This window comes from Hylobates moloch, unplaced genomic scaffold (assembly GCF_009828535.3).
Source record: "Hylobates moloch isolate HMO894 unplaced genomic scaffold, HMol_V3 SCAFFOLD_9, whole genome shotgun sequence".
NCBI lineage: Eukaryota > Metazoa > Chordata > Mammalia > Primates > Hylobatidae > Hylobates > Hylobates moloch.
Window position 1 is genome coordinate 58,997,803 of NW_026652284.1, and position 22,817 is coordinate 59,020,619.

The window sequence follows — 22,817 nt, forward strand, 5'->3', positions numbered from 1 at the left end:
AATTACCTCCCAATGGGTTCCTCCCACAACCTGTGGGGATTATGAGAACTACAATTCAAGATGAGATTTGTATGGGGACACAGCCAAACCGTATCATTCCGTCACTGGCCACTCTCAAATTTCATGTCCTCACATTTCAAAACCAATCATGCCTTCCCAACAGTCCCCCAAAGTCTTAACTCATTTCAGCATTAACTCTAAAGTCCACAGTTCAAAGTCTCATCTGAGACAAGGCAAGTTTCTTCTGCCTGTGAGTCTCTAAAATCAAAAACAAGTTAGTTACTTCCTAAGTACAATAGGGATACAGGCACTGGGTAAATACACCCATTCTAAGTCTGAGAAATTGGCCAAAACAAAGGGGCCACAGGTTCCATGCAAGTCTGAAATCCATGAGGGCAGTCATTAAACCTTAAAGCTCTGAAACAATTTCCTTTGACTCCATGTCTCACATCCAGGTCATGCTGGTTCAAAAAGTGGGCTCCCATGGCCTTGGGCAGATCTGCCCCTTTGTCTTTGCAAGGTACAGCCCCCGCCCCCACTCCTGGCTGCTTTCTTGGGCTGGCACTGAGTGTCTGCAACTTTTCCAGGCACACAGTGCAAGCTGTCGGTGGATCTACCATTCTGGGGTCTGGAGGATGGTGGCCCTCTTCTCACAGCTCCACTAGGCATGCCCCAGTGGGGCCTCTATGTGGGGACTCCAATCTCTTATTTCCCTTCTGCAGTGCCCTAACAGAGGTTCTCCATGAGGGCCCCACCCCTGGAGCAAACTTATTCGTGGACATCCAGATGTTTCCATACATTCTCTGAAATCTAGACAGAGGGTCCCAAAACTCAACTCTTGATTTCTATGCACCTGCAGGCTCAACACCATGTGGAAGCTGCCATGGCCTGGGGCTTGCACCTCTGAAGCTATGGCTCAACTTGTACCTTGGCCCATTTTAGCCATGCCTGGAGCAGCTGGGACGCAGGGCACCAAGTTGCTAGGCTGCACACCGTAGGGGGGCCCTGGACCTGGCCTAGGAAACCATTTTTCCCTTCTAGGCCTCTGAACCTGTGATGGGAGGGGCTGCCATGAAGGTCTCTGATGTGCCCTGGAGGCATTTTTCCTTTTGTCTTGGTGATTACCATTCCATTAGTTGTTACTTATGCAAATTTTTGCAGCAGCCATGCATTTCTCCCCAGAAAATGGATTTTTCTTTTCTGTTACATTGTTAGGCTGCAAATTTTCCAAACTTATATGTTCTGCTTCCTCTTGAATGCTTTGCTCCCCAGAAATTTCTTCCACCAGAAACCTTAAATCATCTTTCCCAAGTTTAAAGCCACAGATCTCTATGGCAAGAGCAAAATGCTGCCAGTCTCTTTGCTAAAGCATAACAAGAATCACCTTTGCTCCATTTCCCAACAAGTTCTTCATCTCCATCTGAGACCACCTTAGCCTGGACTTTGTTGTCCATATCACTATTAACATTTTGGTCAAAGCCATTCAACAAGTTTCTAGGAAGTTCCAAACTTTCCCACATTTTTCTGTCTTCTGAGCCCTCCAAACTGTTTCAGCCTCTGCTTGTTACCCAGTTCCAAAGTTGCTTACACATTTTGGGGTATCTTAATAGCAGTACCCCACTCCACCAGTACCAACTTACTGTATTAGTCCATTTTCATACTGCTATGAAGAAATACCTGAGACTGGGCAATTTATAAAGAAAAAGAGGTTTAACAGACTCAGTTTCACATGTCTGGGGAGGCCTCACAATCATGGTGGAAGGTGAGGGAGAATCAAAGGCACATCTTACATGATGGCAGGCAAGAGCGTGTGTGCAAGGGAACTGCCCTTTGTAAAACCATCAGATCTCATGAGACTTATTCACTGTCATGAGAATGGCATGGGAGAAACCTGTCCCCGTGATTCAATTACCTCCCACTGAGTATCCCCCATAACAGGTGTAGATTATGGAAGCTACAATTCAGATGAGATTTGGTTGGGGACACAGCCAAACTATGTCAATAGATATTTGAAAAGACTAGGTAAGGTCATCTTTTTTTAGAAGATATGATATACCTGGAAAACCCAAGAGAATTAAGTAGGAAATTACTACAAACAATAGGAGTAAAGGGAAGTAATGTGGTAGGTTACTATGCCAAAATAACTAAGCTTCATATACTCAGCAAACAGGCTCTTGAGACATAACAATGAGGAAAGGACCCTCTGCAAAAGAACAACACAAAGTGTGAAATATTTAGGAATAAACTTTATAATAAAGATACAAGACTTCCACAAAGAAAAAAAAATACTACTGAAAGATAAAAATGAACTGTTTTTCAAATGGAAATATATCCCATATTCTTGTATAGGTAGACTCAACCTAATAAAGATTTTAAGTTTCTCAACTTGTTTATAAATGTGATTCTTAATTTTTAAAAATTAGGCAAGTTGATTCAAAAGTTTGCATTGAAAAATTTATATACATGAACAACTAGGAAAAGATTTAAAAAGCTTAATAAAATATTACCCTATCAGATATTAAAATATAATGTCTCAATATTGAAAATACTGGTGCTAACACAGGATAGTCAGAACCGTGGAATGGAAGAGAAGTTCAGAAATAGGCCCAAATTCAGAAAGGAATTTAGTGTATTATACAGGTGTTACTTCAATTCTGTTGGGGGAGGGGTGGGGAAGGGAGAGTCACTAAAGGATAGGACAACTGCATAGCCATGTTAAAAAAAAAAAAGCAAAATTTGATTCAATTTGTCACTCCACACAGCAGGATAAATTCCACATGAATAAAATATTTAAGAAATTTTAATTGAAACTGGAAGTTGTAGAAGTAAACATGGGAAAATTTTATTTTTCCTTGGTATGAGGTTGCACCTGGCTAATGCAGATCCAGAGGCCATAAAAGATCAGTAAATTAAACTGTAATTAAAAAATAATTATGCATAGTAAAAGACGACCCATAGACAAAGTCAAAAGACAGATTATTGGTGGGAGGGAGGGAATAGTTTCCTATAAAAAATTACTGGAAATACTACATTAAAGGCCAATAACTCAACAAATAAGCTGACCAGGAATATAAATAGTCCACAGTAAAGGCAATACATTAAATGATTCTTAATAATTTAAAAAGGTGCCCAGTCTCAATCATTATAAGAGAAAATCCAATTAAATCCACAAAGTGAGGACTATTTTTCATATTTCTAATCGGTTCAAAACCCAAATGATAGATAATATACTCTGTTAGAGGATCTGTGGGAAAACAGGGAAATACACTGTCTTAGTCTCTTTTCTGCTGCTGTAATAGAATACCACAACTGGGTAATTTATAAAGAAATGTATCTTTCAACAGTTCTGGGGGTTAGGAAGTCCAGGAGCATAGTGCTAGCATCTGGTGAGGGCCTTCTTGCTGCATAATCCCATGACGGAAGGGCAGATGTGCATGTGAAACAGAAAAAGTGGGGTCCAAACTTACTCTTTTATCAGGAACCCACTCCCTCAATAACTAATCTGCTACTGGGATAATGGCATTAATCCATCATGAGGGCGGAACTGTAATGGACTTAATAAACTTTCAGATGTCCCCACTTGGTAATACTGTTATAATAGCAATTACATTTTAACATGAGTTTTGGAGGGAACATTCAACCACAGCAACAGTCTTAGTGGGAGGATAAATAGATGTAACACCTACAGAAGGCAGTTTGCTAGTGTCTTTCGCAGTGAGACTTGCATTAAGAAATTGAATATAAAATTGCAATGTAGCTACATAAAGTTTCTCTTTAAAATTATAAATTTGAGAAGGATATCATTTAAGGACTTCTGATAAGAGAACATTTAAAATGATACAGAATTATCTGATGTTTTATTTCAGTATACTAAAAAGATACTGTTTGTTTGTTTGTTTGTTTTTTTGTAGCCAGAACCACCAAAGAAACCATCTAATTGGAGAAGGAAACATGAAGAATTCATTGCTACCATAAGAGCAGCTAAAGGCCTTGATCAGGCTCTCAAAGAGGGTGGCAAACTTCCTCCTCCTCCTCCACCTTCTTATGATCCTGGTATTTGGAATATTGTTGACAGAAATGTTCATGTGAAAAGAAAATAATGATAGAGTTTTTATAAATTTTAACTTGTTAAGCTTAACTTATAATCATGGAGTCTTATAAGGCATAACCTTTAAATGATTTGGTGTAAAATAGTGGTGGTAATCTAGTCATGTAAGCTTATAAAGACATTAATTTGGAACATAGAAGTGTGAAGTGTATTATGTTTTTATTTTAATACTTTTATTTAAACATAAGGCATTATAATATCATTTAAAAATTATTATAGTAACTATTAAATGTGAGTATTCCAGGAAATATTTTAACCATGCTCACTGCAGATTGAAATGTAGTCATTCAGTAGGAGTCATATAATTATGTTGCCTGGTTCCTTGGTGTCTTCTCATCTGAGATTGATAAAAAATAATAATAATTTTCCTAAAATGTATAATTCATGTGGCTCGACTACATTTATGCCTTAAATTTGTATATTGTTAAAGCTTTTTTCATTGAGCAGATAAAAGTTGCTTGATTCATTGTTATTAAAAGCAAAGCAAGATTTTTGCAACCCTGTATGAGATACTGAGATACTGAAAGACTTAAAGTGACAAAGTTGACATTTTGACATTCCTTATTAGAGCAGCCTAAAGAGGTTGTTAATGTCACAGGGTAGCCACATTAATACTATGTTAGTACTCTAGATTGGGATTTATTTTCTAACAAAGAGAAAGTTCTTTAGCAAATCTAGATATGATCGTTTTTGACATTTTATTGTGGAGGAGAGATACAGTATATCTATAGATATAGTAAATATCTTAGATTTTATATGCCACAAGGTTTCTGTTGCAACAAATAAGCTGTAGACAATATGTAAATGAATGAGCATGGCTGTGTTTCCTTAACACTTCATTTACAAAGACAGGCAACAGGCAGGCTGGATTTGGCCCATGGGCCATACTTTGGGAAACCCTGTTCTAGAGTATTAATAATTAACTTATATGAATGAATGTTTCTGGTATGCTTCAACTGATCCTGGGTCTCTTTTAATACTACCTTTATTTTCTTCATGAACTTGAGTTTTCTCTCTGCTTTGAAGATATTTAGATATTGTGTCTTAACTCTACATAGCTACATTTCTCATGTCTAATATAAGAGAGTGAGAGGGTACCAGTTCTTCAGGATCATTTGGGCATTAGAAGTTTTTTTAATCTTTTGGGGCTGACAAAAACAGCTTATTTCTTTGTTATGAGAGGTTTAAGACCTACTCCAGTAGTAAGCAGGACAAATTTTTGAGCTGCAGATGAATATAAATTGAAAAGGGCAAACTCTCTATCAAAAAGTAAACCTGTTAAAGTAAATTGTAAACCTGTTAAATTAAGATTCTTTTTTGACACTACTAAATTTTTACATTTATTCCCAGTGTCTCATTTAGTTATTTTACAATGCTACAAAATATGGTTCTGGAATAATTTCAAAAGAAGTTTAATTTACAGTATGCTTTGCATTTTGGGAAGATATTTTATCTTGGAAACATTTGCTGTTTCTTAAATTTGAATTATGTCAGTGATGTATTTTAATCACTTCTTCCATCTGTTGGGACTTTTAAGAGAAAATAGCACTTTAAAGATAAGTAAACTATTTCTTGATAGTTTTCCATTTGATAAAATAAAAAATTTTAATAGATGAGCCTGTATTTTAAAATATATTTTAATGTCACATATTATTACTTCCTAACTAGTCTGCTATATAAAGTATGTATCCATTATAAATGAAAACATAAAGGCAAAAAAGAAATAATGTCTTTCCTCTGCTTACTCTTTTGTACTAAGGATTTATCTTTTGTTCTTTTTCCTTCACACATTTGATTCAAAGCTAGGAGAAAATTGGAATTCATGTACCAGCAGACTTTTTTTTTTAAGTCTTTACTAAGTTTAGACAAGTCAAACTGGGTAGTTATAAGGATATGGGAGTTTTTGCTTATCAGATGTTATTACATTTTTTGATTGACTCTGCATAAGATTTTTTAATGTCTGTTTTAAGTACTATGCTATAAATCTGTATCTGTTTTTATCTGTTATAGATTATATTCAATGTCCATATTGTCAGAGGAGATTCAATGAAAATGCAGCTGATAGACATATAAATTTCTGTAAAGAACAGGCAGCACGCATTAGTAATAAAGGGAAATTTTCTACAGATACCAAAGGAAAACCAGCTTCTCGGACACAGGTGATAAGTTCAGTTTTAATAATTGCTATTAATGAGAAAATGGCTCATGGACATTCATAGTTTATTGTTTATGCTTTTCATGACATTAGACTATATTTTTCTCACCTGCTTTTATATATATATATAGTTTTATATATATCGTTTTATATATCTATAAAAGTTGTATGCTTTTAGCTCTTATATCTGTAAATCATTTCAAGCTAATTGTGTATAGTGTGAAGTAAGGGGCAATTGTTCCTTTTTTTCTATGTGGATATCCTATTGTCTTAGCATGTTTTATATATATAAAATATATAAAAAACACTATATATATGTATACATGTTTTTAGATTATTCAGTGAAAGATCTTGTTATATATTCTTGGTCTTTTCTCAGATATATATTAAGAATATTTTCTCCCATCATGTGACTGGGCTTTTCATTTTCTTAAGGATGTCTTTTGAAGAGCAAAAATTTTAAAATGTGATTAAGTCCAATTTATTAATTCTTTATGAGTTATGCTCCTTATGTTGTATCAAAGAAATCTTTGCCTATACTAGGATTGCAAAGATTTTTCTCCCATGTCTTCTATAAGTTTTATGCTTTTAGTAAATCATTTCAGGCTAGTATTTGTGTATAGTGTGAAGTAAGGGGTAGTTTTTCCTTTTGTTTTCTATGTGGACATTCTATTGTTTTAGCATGATTTGCTTAAAGGGCTTTTCTTTCCCTGATGAATTGCTGAGGCATCTTGGTTGGAAATCAGTTGAATATAAATGTATGGGTTTATTCAGGACATGCTGTTCTGTTCCATTGATTTATATCCCTGTCCTTTAGTCAATACTGCATTATCACTATACTGAATAGTGAACCTTAATAAGTGTTAAAATCAAGTAGTCTAAATTTTCCTACTTGAATTCCTTTTAAAGTTTTCTTTGGCAGCCGAGTGCGGTGGTTCACGCCTGTAATCCCAGCACTTTGGGAGGCCGAGGTGGGCAGATCACGATGTCAGGAGATCAAGACCATCCTGGCTAACACAGTGAAACCCTATCTCTAATAAAAATACAAAAAATTAGTCAGACATGGTGGCAGGCGCCTGTAGTCCCAGCTACTTGGGAGGCTGCGGCAGGAGAATGGCATGAACCCGGGAGGAGGAGCTTGCAGTGAGCCTAGATCATGCCACTGCACTCCAGCCTAGGTGACAGAGTGAGAGACTGTCTCAAAAAAAAAACAAAAAAACAAACAAAAAAAAACTTTGGCTATTTTTGATTTACATTTGTATATACATTTTATAATTGACTTGTCAACATCTACAAAAAATGACTTCTAGCATTTGACTGAGATTATATTAAATTCATAAATCAATTTGAGGAGAATTGACATTTTAACAATATTGAATTGTTCAGTTCATGAACCTGTTATATTTTCTGATCATTTAGGTTTTATTTTAGCAGTGTTTTATAGTTTATATTGTATAGGTCATACACATATTTTGTTAGATTTTTCCAAGTATATCATGTATTTGGATGATCTTGTAAATGGAATTTTATTTTATTTCATTTTTAGTTGTTTTTTGCTCATTTAGAAAAACTGAATTTTTGTATATTAATCTTATGCCCTGTTATTTTCCTAAATTCATTTACTAATAATAGTCTTCTTGTAGATTTCTTAGGACTTTTCTATGTATACAGTCATGTCACCTGTAAATAAGGACAGTTTTATTTTCTTCCCTCCAACCTTTTGGCTTTTATTTCTTTTTTTGTGATTTACTACATGGGCTAGACTAATGTTGAATAGAGGTGATGAGAGTGGACCTCCTTGCCTTGTTTTTCTGTTCTTAGGTGAAAAGCATTGTTTTTCACCATTGTGTATGATGTTCCATCAATTACTGAGGGAAATACGTTAAAATTATGACTTTTCTTACATTTCTCTTTAGTTTTGCCTTATTGAATTTCTCTTATTGTTAGCATATGCATTTATAAATTGTTACGTCTTCCCCATTTATTGACGCTTTTATCATTATAAAGTGTTCCTTTTTGTCTGTGGCAATATTCTTTGTTTTGCAGTATGTTTCATATGATAAGAATATAGCCATTTTAACATAATTATGCTCACTTCTTTTCTCTTTGTTCCTTAACTTATATATGTGTTTTGTCATTGCTATAATTGGTTTTTGTATTTCTTTTTTTAAAATCAAATCTAGTAACTTCATATTGTTGGTCAAATTGCCTGTCATTTACATTTGATGCAATTATTGATTTGGTTATGTTTAGGTCTGCCATCTGTTTTCTCCTTTTGCAATTTTTTAAAAATTTATCATTTCTTTTCCCTTTTGTCTTCATAAGATTTCATTTTCTTTTTTGGCTTTCCAGCTGTAACTCTTTGCATTTTTTAAAAGTGATTGCTCTAGGAATAAAAAATGCATCTTTAACTTACCCATATCTATGGATATTTTCATTTACCTCTGACAGGTTTGTGCTATTGTTTCATTATGTAACTCTAGACATTATAAGCCTATCAGTACTCTTGATGTGTATTGTTATACTTACTGCCTTATTCATATATTTATTGAAATTGTAAATGTGCAGATTATAGTTGTATATATTTATGGGGTACAAAGTGATATTATGATTCATGGATACAATGTGGAATGATTAAATCAAGCTAATTAACATACCATTTTTTGTGGTAAGAGCATTTGAAAATTTTTTCTCTTTGCTATTTTGAAAGGTATAATATATTATCATTTACTTTATTCACCATGCCGTGCAGTATATCTCAAAATAAAAACCACAACAAAAACTTACCCCTTTGACCATCATCATCTCCTTGTTCTTTCCCCCCTTTCCCCCTCCCTTTAGCCTCTGGTAACTACCATTCAGTTCTCTGCTGCTTAGAGTTCCATTGTTTTAGATTCTACATGTAAGTGAGTACATGTGGTATTCATATGCCTGTGCCTGGCTTAATTTCTCCAATTCCAATCCCTATAGTTCAGTCTTATTTATTATTACTATTTTTTAGTCCTTAACTATTAAATCTTCCACCTGTGTTCATTTGAAGTTAGTTTCTGTTGACTTGACATTTTTGCTAAATATGGATCATGTTTTTCTTTGCTAGTAATGTTTGGTTGAAAACTAGACATGACATGGTAGGTAATATATATCAATTTCTGTTTTATTCTTTTGCAAAGTGTTTTTATTTTCTTTCCTTTTTTGGGCGGGGAGCAGTAAGGACGTCTAAGTGTAGGTGGTTAAATCCAGGGTGTACAGTGTAGGTTTTCCAGTAGTTTCCGGTAATCTCTTTCGTTGTAATTGCTGCTACCTGTAGAATGGTTATATACCCACTTCACTCCAACATTGAGCTTGTAATTCTTTTTTTTTTTTATTATACTTTAAGTTTTAGGGTACATGTGTACAATGTGCAGATTTGTTACATATGTATACATAAGCCATGTTGGTGTGCTGTACCCATTAACTCGTCATTTACATTAGGTATATCTCCTAATGCTATCCCTTCCCCCTCCCCCACCCCACAACAGGCCCCGGTGTGTGATGTTCCCCTTCCTGTGTCCAAGTTTTCTCATTGTTCAATTCCCACCTATGAGTGAGAACATGCAGTGTTTGGTTTTTTGTCTTTGCGATAGTTTGCTGAGAATGATGGTTTCCAGCTTCATCCATGTCCCTACGAAGGACATGAACTCATCATTTTTTATGGCTGCATAGTATTCCATGGTGTATATGTGCCACATTTTCTTAATCCAGTCTATCATTGTTGGGCATTTGGGTTGGTTCCAAGTCTTTGCTATTGTGAATAGTGCCGCAATAAACATACGTGTGCATGTGTCTTTATAGCAGCATGATTTATGGTCCTTTGGGTATATACCCAGTAATGGGATGGCTGGGTCAAATGGTATTTCTAGTTCTAGATCCCTGAGGAATCGCCACACTGACTTCCACAATGGTTGAACTAGTTTACAGTCCCACCAACAGTGTAAAAGTGTTCCTATTTCTCCACATCCTCTCCAGCACCTGTTGTTTCCTGGCTTTTTAGTGATCGCCATTCTAACTGGTGTGAGATGGTATCTCATTGTGGTTTTGATTTGCATTTCTGTGATGGCCAGTAATGAGCATTTTTTCGTGTGTCTTTTGGCTGCATAAATGTCTTCTTTTGAGAAGTGTCTGTTCATATCCTTCACCCACTTTGTGATGGGGTTGTTTGTTTTTTTCTTGTAAATTTGTTTGAGTTCTTTATAGATTCTGGATATTAGCCCTTTGTCAGATGAGTAGATTGCAAAAATTTTCTCTCATTCTGTAGGTTGCCTGTTCACTCTGATGGTAGTTTCTTTTGCTGTGCAGAAGCTCTTTAATTAGATCCCATTTGTCAATTTTGGCTTTTGTTGCCATTGCTTTTGGTGTTTTAGACATGAAATCCTTGCCCATGCCTATGTCCTGAATGGTATTGCCTAGGTTTTCTTCTAGGGTTTTTATGGTTTTGGGTCTAACATGTAAGTCTTTAATCCATCTTGAATTAATTTTTGTATAAGGCATAAGGAAGGGGTCCAGTTTCAGCTTTCTACATATGGCTAGCCAGTTTTCCCAGCACCATTTATTAAATAGGGAATCCTTTCCCCATTTCTTGTTTTTGTCAGGTTTGTCAAAGATCAGATAGTTGTAGATATGTGGCATTATTTCTGAGGGCTCTGTTCTGTTCCATTGGTCTATATCTCTGTTTTGTGTTTTTAATTTCTTGCAGTTGGCTGGCTATTTTTCTAATTTACTATTTTTTATAGTTTGTAATTTTCCATTAATATTTTCATAGTTGTCTCCTATTTCTTTAAATGTAGTACTCATAATTGTTTGTAATGTGTGTCTGATAATTATAGCAGTATCAGGTGACTTGTATGGATACGTTCCTTATTTTTTTTCTCATTCAGTTTCCTTATATCCTTATTTCCCTGACTATTACTGACCTTTGCTGCTTGTTACAAGTAAAAAGATATTCATGATTATCATTCATGCCTTCTTCCAGAGAAGATGTGTGCTTATTCCTTTTAGGTATCTATGAGTTGTATCAGTCTGGAAACATCTGAAATTAAATTATTGGCTTAGTTTGCTTGACCAGCCTAATAATGCAAATTAATACAGCAAATCCATGTGATGTTCAGGTCGTTATTACAATCTCATATGGTTTGGCCTGGAAATTTCTTCTTTTCCTCTCATTTTACATTCAGTGCTTTTACAATGATTTTTTATTCTTTCCTGAGCATTTTTAGTTGTTAATTGAAAGGTTGGTCTAAATAGTAAATTCTACCATTTTGTTAGAAATGGATGTCCTACAAGTTCTTTAGACTTTTTCCAATTTCATTAGTCATTAGTCTTTGAATAAATATTTTTGTAAGGAAATGTATGAGATTTGTGAGCAGCATAAAAACACAAAATAATAATAACTAAATAATAATGAAAGAAATATGTTGAATGTAATTGTATAAAATCATTTCATTCTCCTGGTCATTAAAATGGATTTATACAAAATTATTGGTTGATAGAGTCATTCTGAAAGTCTTCATAATAGCACACAAAACTGTTGATTGATAGAGTCATTCTGAAAGTCTTTATATACCAGTAGACTTTCAGCTTAATGTTGTAGAATAGATAGAATATAGCTCAGAAAGGAAGGAGTCAGATTATCTCGGTCAGGGAAACAGCAAGATACTGAGGGGGAGGTGAATGATGTTTTAAACAAGCAGTATTCAGAAAGGAAACTAACCTGACTGGTTCTTGTTGAAAGTAATGGGAAATATTATAGGATATAGATAAGGTTGTTCTAGGTTCTGAATTTTCTCAGAAAACTTAACAATAAAATTTAGTAAAATAGTGGGAAGTCATATAGAGGGGGAAAAAGCAAAACATTTTTTGGAGACATGTTCTGCCTAAGTATTTGTAAGCCATTAAGTTGTTAATAATTTCCATTATATACATAAAAATCTTTAGTCTCCATTATGTAATGCTACCAGGAACCTTTCTGCCTGTGTCCTGCCTAAAGACTTGACCTCTCAATATGTAATAGGCCACATTGGCACACTTGGTTTATGCTAATCATTTTGCTCTTTTTTGATTGTGTGCACAATTTGAGTGAGTCAACAGTCTTGTTTCCTAATCTGATTTTATTAACTCTGTTTTTATAAACATACCTTTCATAGTTTAAAAAATCTTTGTTAGAACTTGTTTTCCCTATTGCTACAATTTTAAGTCTTTTCTAATGTCTGTCTTTCTCTGTCTGTATATATATAGTGGCCCAGATGCCCTTTTAAACCAGAAGCACCTCTAAGGTTTTAAAAAATCAGTATCATTATATGGTTCATCTCCCAAAGTCTCATAGACATTTGTTAATTTGAACGACATTTACTGAAGGTTTTGATTTTCTATTTTTCAGGTGCTGGCATAATACTGCAAAATGTGAATGTTACTTTTTTTGTGGGACCCTTTATCAAGATTTAACTTTTTAAAAATTCACATTTACAGAGTTAGAAGGATATAATGTTTGACTTCAAAATTTGTGTTAGCTAGCTATTTTTGGTAGTGGTGCATATTAAATTTTATATTGATTATTGGTTATAAAATATGATTTGATTTTTGAAAATGATATTTAAAACTAATTTTTCACATGAAATCTTGATACCGTATTGGGCTACATTCCAAGCACATATGCAAGTATGATTTTCACCTTAAGGTTGAAGCATTGGGCTAGAACCAGCATGAGTGTAAATTCCTGCTCTTTTGTGAAGTTGGGGCATAACCCTGGGCAAGTTCATTTCTTGCTATTCAAGCGGGTGATCAGTAAGATACTTTTATATTCAGGTAACTGAGCAAAATTTGGCTCAAAAAGAGAAAGTAAAATAAAATTAATAAAGATGTCTCTTTAGAGGAGTGGAGAAGTATTAAAATCCAAGATAAGCTGAAATATCTTAGGTCAATGCATACTCCATTAATTTAAGATGGTCTGGTGAGAATAGTGAAGCCAGAATTAGCTCTTTCTCTTCATATCGGGGAAATCCATAAGGCAGCTGTTGTAAAACTTGTTCAGGTAATAGGTCATCTTATGGTTTTTATCAGTAGGAAATATGGCTGAATTATATATATGGAATATAAAACCACATCCAGGAACATATAAAAATCTTGACCTTTAAAGCTGCACCACCAAGTGAGCATCACTAGCTGTTTCTAAGTTTTTCTACTAACGTTACTAATGTTTGTTTGGTGTTTAAAATCTTAACTTTGAGGAAGTATTTTCCATTAGACCTTTTTTTCTTTTTCCTGTGAACTGGAAAAGTTGCTGTTAGTTTGTTTTAGCAGTGGAACATCTGAGAGGGAGTCTGTTTTGGAAAACCTTTGAGGTGACATATTTTAATTTATACTTCCTCAATTTGTATAATTCAGTAGCTAATAAAAAGACTGTTCATTTAAGGGAATGTGAGCTGTTTCTTTCCAATTTTTTTTTACTGTAGTGTAATACATGTAGCATAAGCTTTACCATCTTAATCATTTTTAAGAATACAATTCAGTGTATACTTACAAGTGTGTTAATACATTAATGATGTGCAACCATCATCACCATTCATCTCCATAACTCTTTTCATCTTGTAAGACTGAAATCCTAAACCCAAAGAATGTTAAGTTTTGAACCACTGGTTTACAATCCATAATCAAAAAGTGATGTTAATAATTTTTTTTTCATTATTTTAGTATAAGCCACCTGTACTTAAAAAGTCAAATTCTCCTGGAACTGCATCATCAGGATCTTCACGATTACCGCAGCCAAGTGGCACTGGCAAAACTGTTGTAGGTAATGATAGCCATAAAGCAACTTGATTTGTTTTTAAAACCATGTTGGCAGAGCAGGAAATAAAGATAGTGGTCTATTCTGGAATATTAAGATAGATTTATAATTAAGAAGAGATGTAGAGGATAAGTAATTATTTCTGAAAATAAAATAACTTTGAGTAGTTTCTACTTTTAACTTTTTTTTTTTTTTCTTTTGAGACATAGTCTTGCTCTGTCACCCAGGTTTGAGTGCAGTGGTGGAATCTCGGCTCACTGCAGCCTCCGCCTCCCGCGTTCAAGTGATTCTCCTGCCTTAAGCCTCCCGAGTACCTGGGACTATAGGCGGGTACCACGATGCCCACCTAATTTTTTGTGTTTTTAATAGAGATGGGGTTTCACCAAGTTAGCCAGGATAGTCTCTATCTCCTGAACTCATGATCCCCCAACCTGAGCCTCCTAAAGTGCTGAGATTACTGGCGTGAGCCACCGTGGTGCCCAGCCACTTTTTTGTTTTTTTTTTCAGCTTAAATTTTGGCCCCAGATGTTGTTTTTGATGTGTCATCTGTTCAGAATAGTCAGCCCAGTACTTTCTTGATTCTTTGATCCAGCATTTTCCTCTCATTTTACGCTAGCTCTTCATAGCTTTCTGAACTGGGCAATTGTTCATAGTAGACAAATACTTAATAGTTAGAAGAAGATATTGACCACTGACATGTACCTTTATTTATATATAAATTATAAGAAGGAAATTTAGAAATTAGAAATGAAGGATGCTATATGTCATCCCCTGGAAATGCCGTTTAAAAATATCTTCAATGAAAACTTGATTTATAGTTACAAAGATTATTACTAAAGCATTGTTTTCTTTGTTAGATGTTCTGTTTTATGTAACCTTTTTTAGAGTATTGTTAAAAATAATGCTTTTTTATTATAAGGTGTTCCTTCAGGTAAAGTGTCTTCAAGTAGCAGCTCTTTGGGAAACAAACTTCAGACCTTATCTCCCTCTCATAAAGGGATGGCAGCCCCTCATGCAGGGTAAGTCTACATTGGATATAATTATTGGTGGTATATAATTAAATGATATTAAGGTTTTATTATGTCTTGATAATTGCTTTTTCATTAATCTTCATTTCCTAAGTTCATTTGTCCTTTAACATTTTGCTGGTCAGGAGCACACTCACTGCTGTTGAGTATCTAAATTTGTATAACCATTTTAGAAAATAATCTGGTATTAAAAGTCTTACAAATTGTAGCTTAAATTGAATAATTAAACTTCTGGGAATTTAGTCTAAGGAAATAATTTGAAATGTCGAAGATTTTTATACTAACTATAATTTACTAAGCACTATGTATCAGGCACTGTGCTAGACATTTTGCATATATTTTTGTTAAAACCACTTCATAATCAAGAGAAAAGAAGATCAGAGAAGCTCAATTTGCTCAAAGCCACATAGCTGTTAAAGTTAGAAGCAATATATAAATTGGGATCTCTTTGACTGTAAACCTTGGACTCATTTCACGTTTTTATTATAATGTTAGAAATAAATAAAATCACCAAAATATCTAGCTTTGTTTGAATAGTAAAATATAAAAATCTATAAAGGAATATTTTGCAACTATAGTATGTATATAAATTTTAATAAGGTGATTCTGTTAAGAGGAAAACGTTAGCTACTGAACTTCATGTATAGTATGATAGAAACAGTGGGGTGATTCTCTTAATTTAATACTTTTTTATATTTTTCTACAGTTATATTTACATGGCTTTTAATGAAGTATATAATTAAACTTTCAGTAGTTACGGGAAAAATTGTAACAGTGGAGATATTAATGTAAAGCCATATATTTTTAGAAATTTACTTATTTTGTATTTTGATAAATCAGAAAATTAAGGGATTGCCACAGGACCATTAGAATGAAGGTGTATGTCTTTACATATACTGGTACAGTTGATTAATGAAATACAGCACACATTATTTTCTTTTTTTAATTTTAACTTTTAAGTTCAGGGATACAAGTGCAGGTTTGTTACATAGGTAAACTTGTGTCATAGGGAGTTTGTTGTATGGATTATTTCATCATCCAGGTATTAAGCCTAGTACCCATCAGTTATTTTTTGAAAAGTGTCTGTTCATGTCCGTTGTCCACTTTTTAATGAGATTGTTTGTTTTTTTCTCGTTAAGTTTCTTTTTTTCTTGTAAGTTTGTTTGTTAAATTACAGATCCTGGATATTAGACCTTTGTTGGATGCATAATTTGCAAATATTTTCTCCCATTCTGTAGGTTGTCTGTTTACTCTGTTGATAGTTTCTTTTGCTGTGCGGAAACTCTTTAGTTTAATTAGAGCCCATTTGTCGATTTGTGTTTTTGTTGCAATTGCTTTTGGCATCTTCATTATAAAATCTTTGCTGCTGCCTATGCCCTGAATGGTATTGGCTGGGTTGTCTTCCAGGGTTTTTATAGTTTTGGGTTTTACATTAGTCTTTAATCCATCTTGTGTTAATTTTTGTATATGGTGGAAGGAAGGGATCCAGTTTCAGTCTTCTGCATATTGCTAGCCTATTATCCCAGCACCTTTTATTAAATAGGGAATCCTTTTTCCATTGCTTATTTTTGTCAGGTTTGTCAAATATCAGATAGTAGTAGGTGTGTGGTCTTACTTCTGGGCTCGCTATTCTGTTCCACTGGTCTGTGTTCCAGCACCATGCTGTTTCGGTTACTGTAGCCCTGTAGTATAGCTTGAAGTCAAGCAGCATGATGCCTCCAGCATTGTTCTTTTTGCTTAGAATTGCCTTGGCTAGTTTGACTCATTTTTTATTCTGTATTAATGTTGAAATAGTTTTCTGTGGTTCTGTGAAGAATGTCACTGATAGTTTAATGGGAATAGCATTGAATCTATAAATTGCTTTAGGCAGTATTGCCATTTTAACAATATTGATTCTCCCTATTCATAAGCATGGAATATTTTTTCATTTATTTGTGTCATCTTTAATTTCTTTGAGCATTGATTGGCTTGTAGTCCTCCTTGTATAGATCTTTCACCTCCCCAGTTACCTGTATTTTTAGGTATTTTATTCTTTTTGTGGCAGTTGTGAATGGGAGTTTGTTCCTGATTTGGCTCTCTGCTTAACTGTTATTAGTGTAGAGGAAGGCTAGTGATTTTTGCACATTGATTTTAGAATCCTGAGACTTTGCTAAAGTTGCTTATCAGGTTAAGAAGTTTTTGGGCTGATATAGTGGGGTTTTCTAGATACAGGATCATGTCATCTGCCAGCAGGGATAGTTTGACTTCCTCTCTTCCTATTTGGATGCCCCTTTATTTCTTTCTCTTGCCTGATTGCACTGGGCAGAACTTCTAAAACTATGTTGAATAGGAGTGGTGAGAGAGGGCATCTTTGTCTTGTGCCAGTTTTCAAGGGGACTGCTTCCAGCTTTTGCCCATTCAGTATGATGTTGGCTGTGGGTTCGTCATAAATGGCTCTTATTATTTTGAGGTATGTTCCTGCAATACGTAGTTTATTGAGAGTTTTTAACGTGAAGGGATGTTGAATTTTATTGAAAACCTTTTCTTCATCTATTAAGATAATCATGTGGTTTTTGTCTTTAGTTCTGTTGTGATGAATAACATTTATTGATTTGCATATGCAGAGTCAACCTTGCATCCCAAGGATAAAGCCTACTTGATCCTGGTGGATAAGCTTTTTGATGTGCTGCTGGATTTGATTTGCTAGTATTTTGTTGAGGATTTTTGCATTGATGTTTATCAAGGTTATTGGCCTGAAGTTTCCTTTTTTGTTGTGTCTCTGCCAGGTTTTGGTATCAGGGTGATGCTGGCCTCATAGAATGAGCTAGAGTTGAGTCCCTCCTCAATTTTTTGGAATAGTATCGGTAGGAATTGTACCAGTTCTTTGTACATCTAGTAGAATTCAGCTGTGAATCCATCTGATCCTGGGCTTTTTTTGGTTGGTGGGCTATTTATTACTGCCTCAGTTTTAGAAGAAATATCCATTTCTTCTAGATTTTCTAGTTTATGTGTATTGAGGTATTCATAATATTCTCTGATGACTTGTGTTTCTATGGGGTCAAGTGATAATATCCCTCTTGTCATTTCTGATTGTGTTTATTTGAATGATTTTGTCATTTCTGATTGTGTGTCATTTATTTACACTAAAAAGAATAAAATCTCTATTTTATTCTTTTTAGTGTAGCTAGCAGCCTATATATTTTATCAATTTTTTAAAAAACAGCTCCTAGATTCGTTGATCTTTTGAATGGTTTTTCATGTATCTTCTTCAGTTTAGCTCTGATTTTGACTATTTCTTGTCTTCTGCTAGCTTTGGGATTTGTTCTTGGTTTTCTAGTTCTGTTAGTTGTGATCTTTGGTTGTTAACTTGAGATCTTTCTAACTTTTGATGTGGACATTTAGTCCTATAAATTTCCCTTTCACACTGCCTTAGCTGTGTTCTAGAGATTCTGGTATGTTGTTTCTTTGTACTCTGTAGTTTCAAAGAACTTCCTGATTTCTGCCTTAATTTCATTATTTATCCAAAAATCATTCAGGAGAAGGTTATTCAATATCTATGTAGTTATAGGGTTTTGAGTTAATTTCTTAATCTTGATTTGTAATATAATTGTTCTGTGGTTTGAGAGAATATTTGTTATGATTTCAGTTCTTTTGCTTTTACTGAGATGTTTTACATCCAATTATGTGATCTATTTTGTTTTATTATTTTATTTTATTTTAATTTAATTTAATTTTTATTTTATTTTATTTTATTTTATTTTATTTATTTTTGAGATGGAGTTTCACTCTGTTGCCCAGGCTGTTGTGCCATGGCATGATCTTGGCTCACTGCAACCTCTGCCTCCTGGGTTCAAGCGATTCTCCTGCCTCAGCCTCTCAAGCGGCTAGGATTACAGGGATGTGCCACTACACCTGGCTAATTTTTGTATTTTTGGTAGAGATGGGGTTTCCCCATGTTGGCCAGGCCAGGCTCGAACCCCTAACCTCAGGTCGTCTGCCTGTCTTATCCTCCCAAAGTGTTAGGATTACTGGTGTGAGCCACCGTGCCCAGCCCATGTGATCAATACAGAACAACTGTATTCTGTTTTTTTAGGGTGGAGAATTCTGTAAATATCTATCAGGTCCATTTGATCCAGTGCTGAGTTCAGGTCCTAAATATATATTTGTTAATTTTCTGTCTTGATAATCTGTCTAATATTGTCAGTGAGGTGTTAAAGTCTCCCACTATTATTGTGTAAGAGTCTAAGTCTCATTGATGGTCTCTAAGAACTTGGTTTATGAATCCGAGTGCTCCTGTGTTGGGTACATTTGTATTTAGGATAATTAACTTTTCTTGTTAAATTGAACCCCTTACCATTATGTAATACCTTTCGTTTTTTTTTTTTTTTTTTTTAAATCTTTGTTGGTTTAAAGTCTGTTTTGTCAGAAATTAGGATTACAACCCCTGCTTTTTTTCTGTTTTCCATTTGCTTGGTAAATTTTTCTCCATCCCTTTATTTTGATCCCATGTGTGTCATTTGAGATGGGTCTCTTGAAGACAGCATACCAATGGGTCGTGGTTCTTTATCAAAATACTTGCCACTCTGTGTCTTTTAATTGGGTCATTTAGTCCATTTACATTTAAGACTAGTACTGATGTGTGTGGATTTGATCCTGTCATAATGATGCTAGCTGGTTATTTTGCAGACTTGTCTATGTAACTAACTGTTTTATAGTATTACTGGTCTGTGTACTTCATTGTGTTTTTGTAGTGGCTCATAATTGTCTTTTCTTTCCATATTTAGTGCTTCCTTCAGAGCTCTTGTAAGGCAGGTCTGGTGGTAACAAATTCCCACAGAAATTGCTGGTCTGAAAAAGGTTTTATTTCTCCTTCACTTATGAAGCTTAGTTTGGCCTGATATGAAAGTTTGAGTTGGAATTTCTTTTCTTTAAGAATATTAGCCAGGTGTGGTGGCTCACGCCTGTAATCCCAGCGCTTTGGGAGACCAAGGTGAGTGGATCACCTGAGGTCAGGAGTTCGAGACCAGCCTGACCAATGTGGTGAAACCGTGTCTCTATTTAAAAAAAAATACAAAAATTAGCCAGGTGTGGTTGTGTGCACCTGTAGTCCCAGCTACTTGGGAGGCTGAGGCAGGAGAATTGCTCGAACCCAGGAGGCAGAGGTTGCAGTGAGCCGAGATCACACCATTGTACTCCAGCCTGGGTGACAGAGTGAGATTCCATCTCAAAAAAAAAAAAAAAAAAAAAGAATGTGAAATATTGGTCCCCAATATCTTCTGGCTTGTAGGGTTTCCACTGAGAGGTCTGCTGTTAGTCTGATGGGCTTTCCTTTGTAGGTGACTTGGCCTTTCTCTCTAGCTGCCTTTAACATTTCTTCTTTCATTTCAGTCTTGGAGAATCTGATGATTATGTGTCTTGTGGATGATCATCTCACGAGTATCTTACTGGGGTTCTCTACATTTCCTGAATTTGAATGTTGGCCTATCTAGCTAGGTTAGGAAAGTTCTCATGGATGACATCCTGAAATATGTTTTTCAAATCGGTGCCATTCTCCTCATCTCTTTCAGATATACTGGTCAGTCATAGATTTGGTCTCTTTATATAATGTCACACTTCTTGGAGCTTTTGTTCATTGCTTTTCATTCTTTTTTTCTCTATTCTTGTCAGCGTGTCTTATTTCAGAAAGCCAGTCTTCAAGCTCTGAGATTCCTTCTTCGCTTGGCCTCTTCTGCTATTAATACTTGTGATTCCATTATGAAATTCTTGTAGTGTGTTTTTCAGCTTTATCAGGTTGGTTATGTTCTTCTCTATACTGGCTATTTCATCTGTCCACCCCTGCAGTGTTTTATCATGATTTTTAGCTTCCTTTCATTGGATTACAATGTATTGCTTTAGCTCAGTGAACTTCGTTCCTGTCCGTATCCTGAACTCTGCTTCTTTCATTTCAGCTGTCTCAGCCTCAGCCTGATTCTGAGGAGATTCTCAGCCTGATTCCTGTTGGAGAGGTGATACGGTCACTTGGAGGAAAAGAGGGCACTCTGGCTTTTTAAGTTTTCAGCATTCTTATGCTGATTCTTTCTCATCTTTGTGAGCTTACCTAACTTCAGTCTTTGAGGCTGCTTACCTTTGCATGGGTTTGTTTTTTGAACAACTCTGGCCACTTTTCCATAGGGCTGCTTGTGTATGCTGGGTGTCCACTCTAGTCACTGGTCACCTTGGGTTTTTCAGTAGCTGGAGGTGTCACCAGTGAAGGTACAAATTAGCAATGGTAGCAGCCTGCCCCTCCTCTCCTGGGAGCTTCATTTTAGGGAGGCTTCAAACCTTTGTCAGCCGAAGAACACCTGTGGGTGTGGCTGGAGACTCCAGCTGGGAGGCTCCACCTGGTGATGAGGAGTGGGATTGGGAACCTGCTTAATAAAGCAGTCTGGCCACATTTTCACGGGACCACTGTGGTGTGCTGTTGTACCACTTCCACCCCTGGGTCAGCATGGGCTCTCCAAACCCCAGAGACTGAAACTGCTAAGTTGCCCAAACAGCAAAGATGATGGCCTGCACACCCTGTGGGAGTTCTATCCCAGGGACTTTGCAAATCTCTGTAGGCCAGAGAACACCCGCAGGGCTGGCTGGAGGTCCCAGTTGGGAGGTTCTTTCCAGAGACGAGGGGCAGTATTGGGGATCTACTTAAAGAAGTAATATGGCCACACTTTCCTAGAGCAGCTGTGCTGTGCTGGGTTACCACTTTTGTCCCATTTGGCTTTCGCTCTCTGTGGGCCAGAGAATACCAGCAGGGATGGTTGGAGGTCCCAGTTGTGAGGTCCTGCTCAGTGATGAAGGAGGGATTGGGAACCTGCTTAACCAGCAGTCTGACCACATTTTGGTAAAGCAGTTGTGCTGTGCTGAGGGATCCTCTCTGCCTCTGGTTGGTTTGTACTCTCCAAAGCCTGCAGAACAGCTGAGTCACCCAAACAGCAAAGATGGCAGGCTGTCCCTTCCCAGGTAGGCTCAAAACTGCTACTGGTGCCTGGCTGGAATTCCAAGCCAGTGGGTCTTATCCTGTGAGGTGTTATGAAAGTGAGACCTGCAGACCATCCCTACTTGGTCCCCTTGATTCAGCCTTTTTCCTAAGGGTATGTATGGGGGTCTAACATCCTGCTTTGCTGGAGTTGCAGTTACTTTTGCTGGGAAGTTTGGAGTTCCTGGGTCTTTGCCTGTGCCCGAGCAGCTGCTCTGCCAAGACTCCCCATATCTGTATGTCAGACTGAAGGCCCTAGTGGAGTGGCTTCACAAGGGCATCTCTTGACCCAAGGGTTGCAAAGATCCATTGGAGAAGCGTGGTTTCCCAGGGTCACATGTTCACTCACCGCGTCCCTGGGCCAGGGAGGTTCCCCTTGCTCTGTGTCACTCCAAGGTGGGCTGTCATCCTGCCTCTCTTTTCTTTGTTCTCCGTGGGTCGAGTTGTTTCCTTGATTAGTCCCAATGCAAGTACATGGATGTTTCAGGTGAAGGTGCTGTATTTACTCACCCCTTTTCATGTTATTTTCAAGTATAAGTTATATGTGGCTCACATTCATTTTGGTTTTTATGTGGGAAATATATACAAAAATATCTGTCAGATGACAGTAACTACATTTTGCTTCTCAATTCAGACTACATAGAAAATGGAAGACCTAAAGGAATATAATGTAATTATCATTATAGAAAAGGAAAAAAATCAACCAACAATATCTTATG

At 35.9% G+C, this 22,817-nt stretch overlaps 1 protein-coding gene across 2 annotated transcripts in view; it reads left to right on the top strand.

The window, feature by feature from the left end:
- The window catches only part of ZC2HC1A (zinc finger C2HC-type containing 1A), a 54,565-nt gene that overhangs the window by 16,254 nt on the left and 15,494 nt on the right, over window positions 1-22,817 (top strand). For both annotated transcript variants that reach the window (XM_032759888.2, XM_032759889.2), the window contains exons 4-7: window positions 3,912-4,053; window positions 6,119-6,267; window positions 13,986-14,085; window positions 14,999-15,098. In XM_032759888.2, the coding sequence (XP_032615779.1) occupies window positions 3,912-4,053; window positions 6,119-6,267; window positions 13,986-14,085; window positions 14,999-15,098 (491 nt within the window). The remainder of the gene's footprint in view (window positions 1-3,911; window positions 4,054-6,118; window positions 6,268-13,985; window positions 14,086-14,998; window positions 15,099-22,817) is intronic.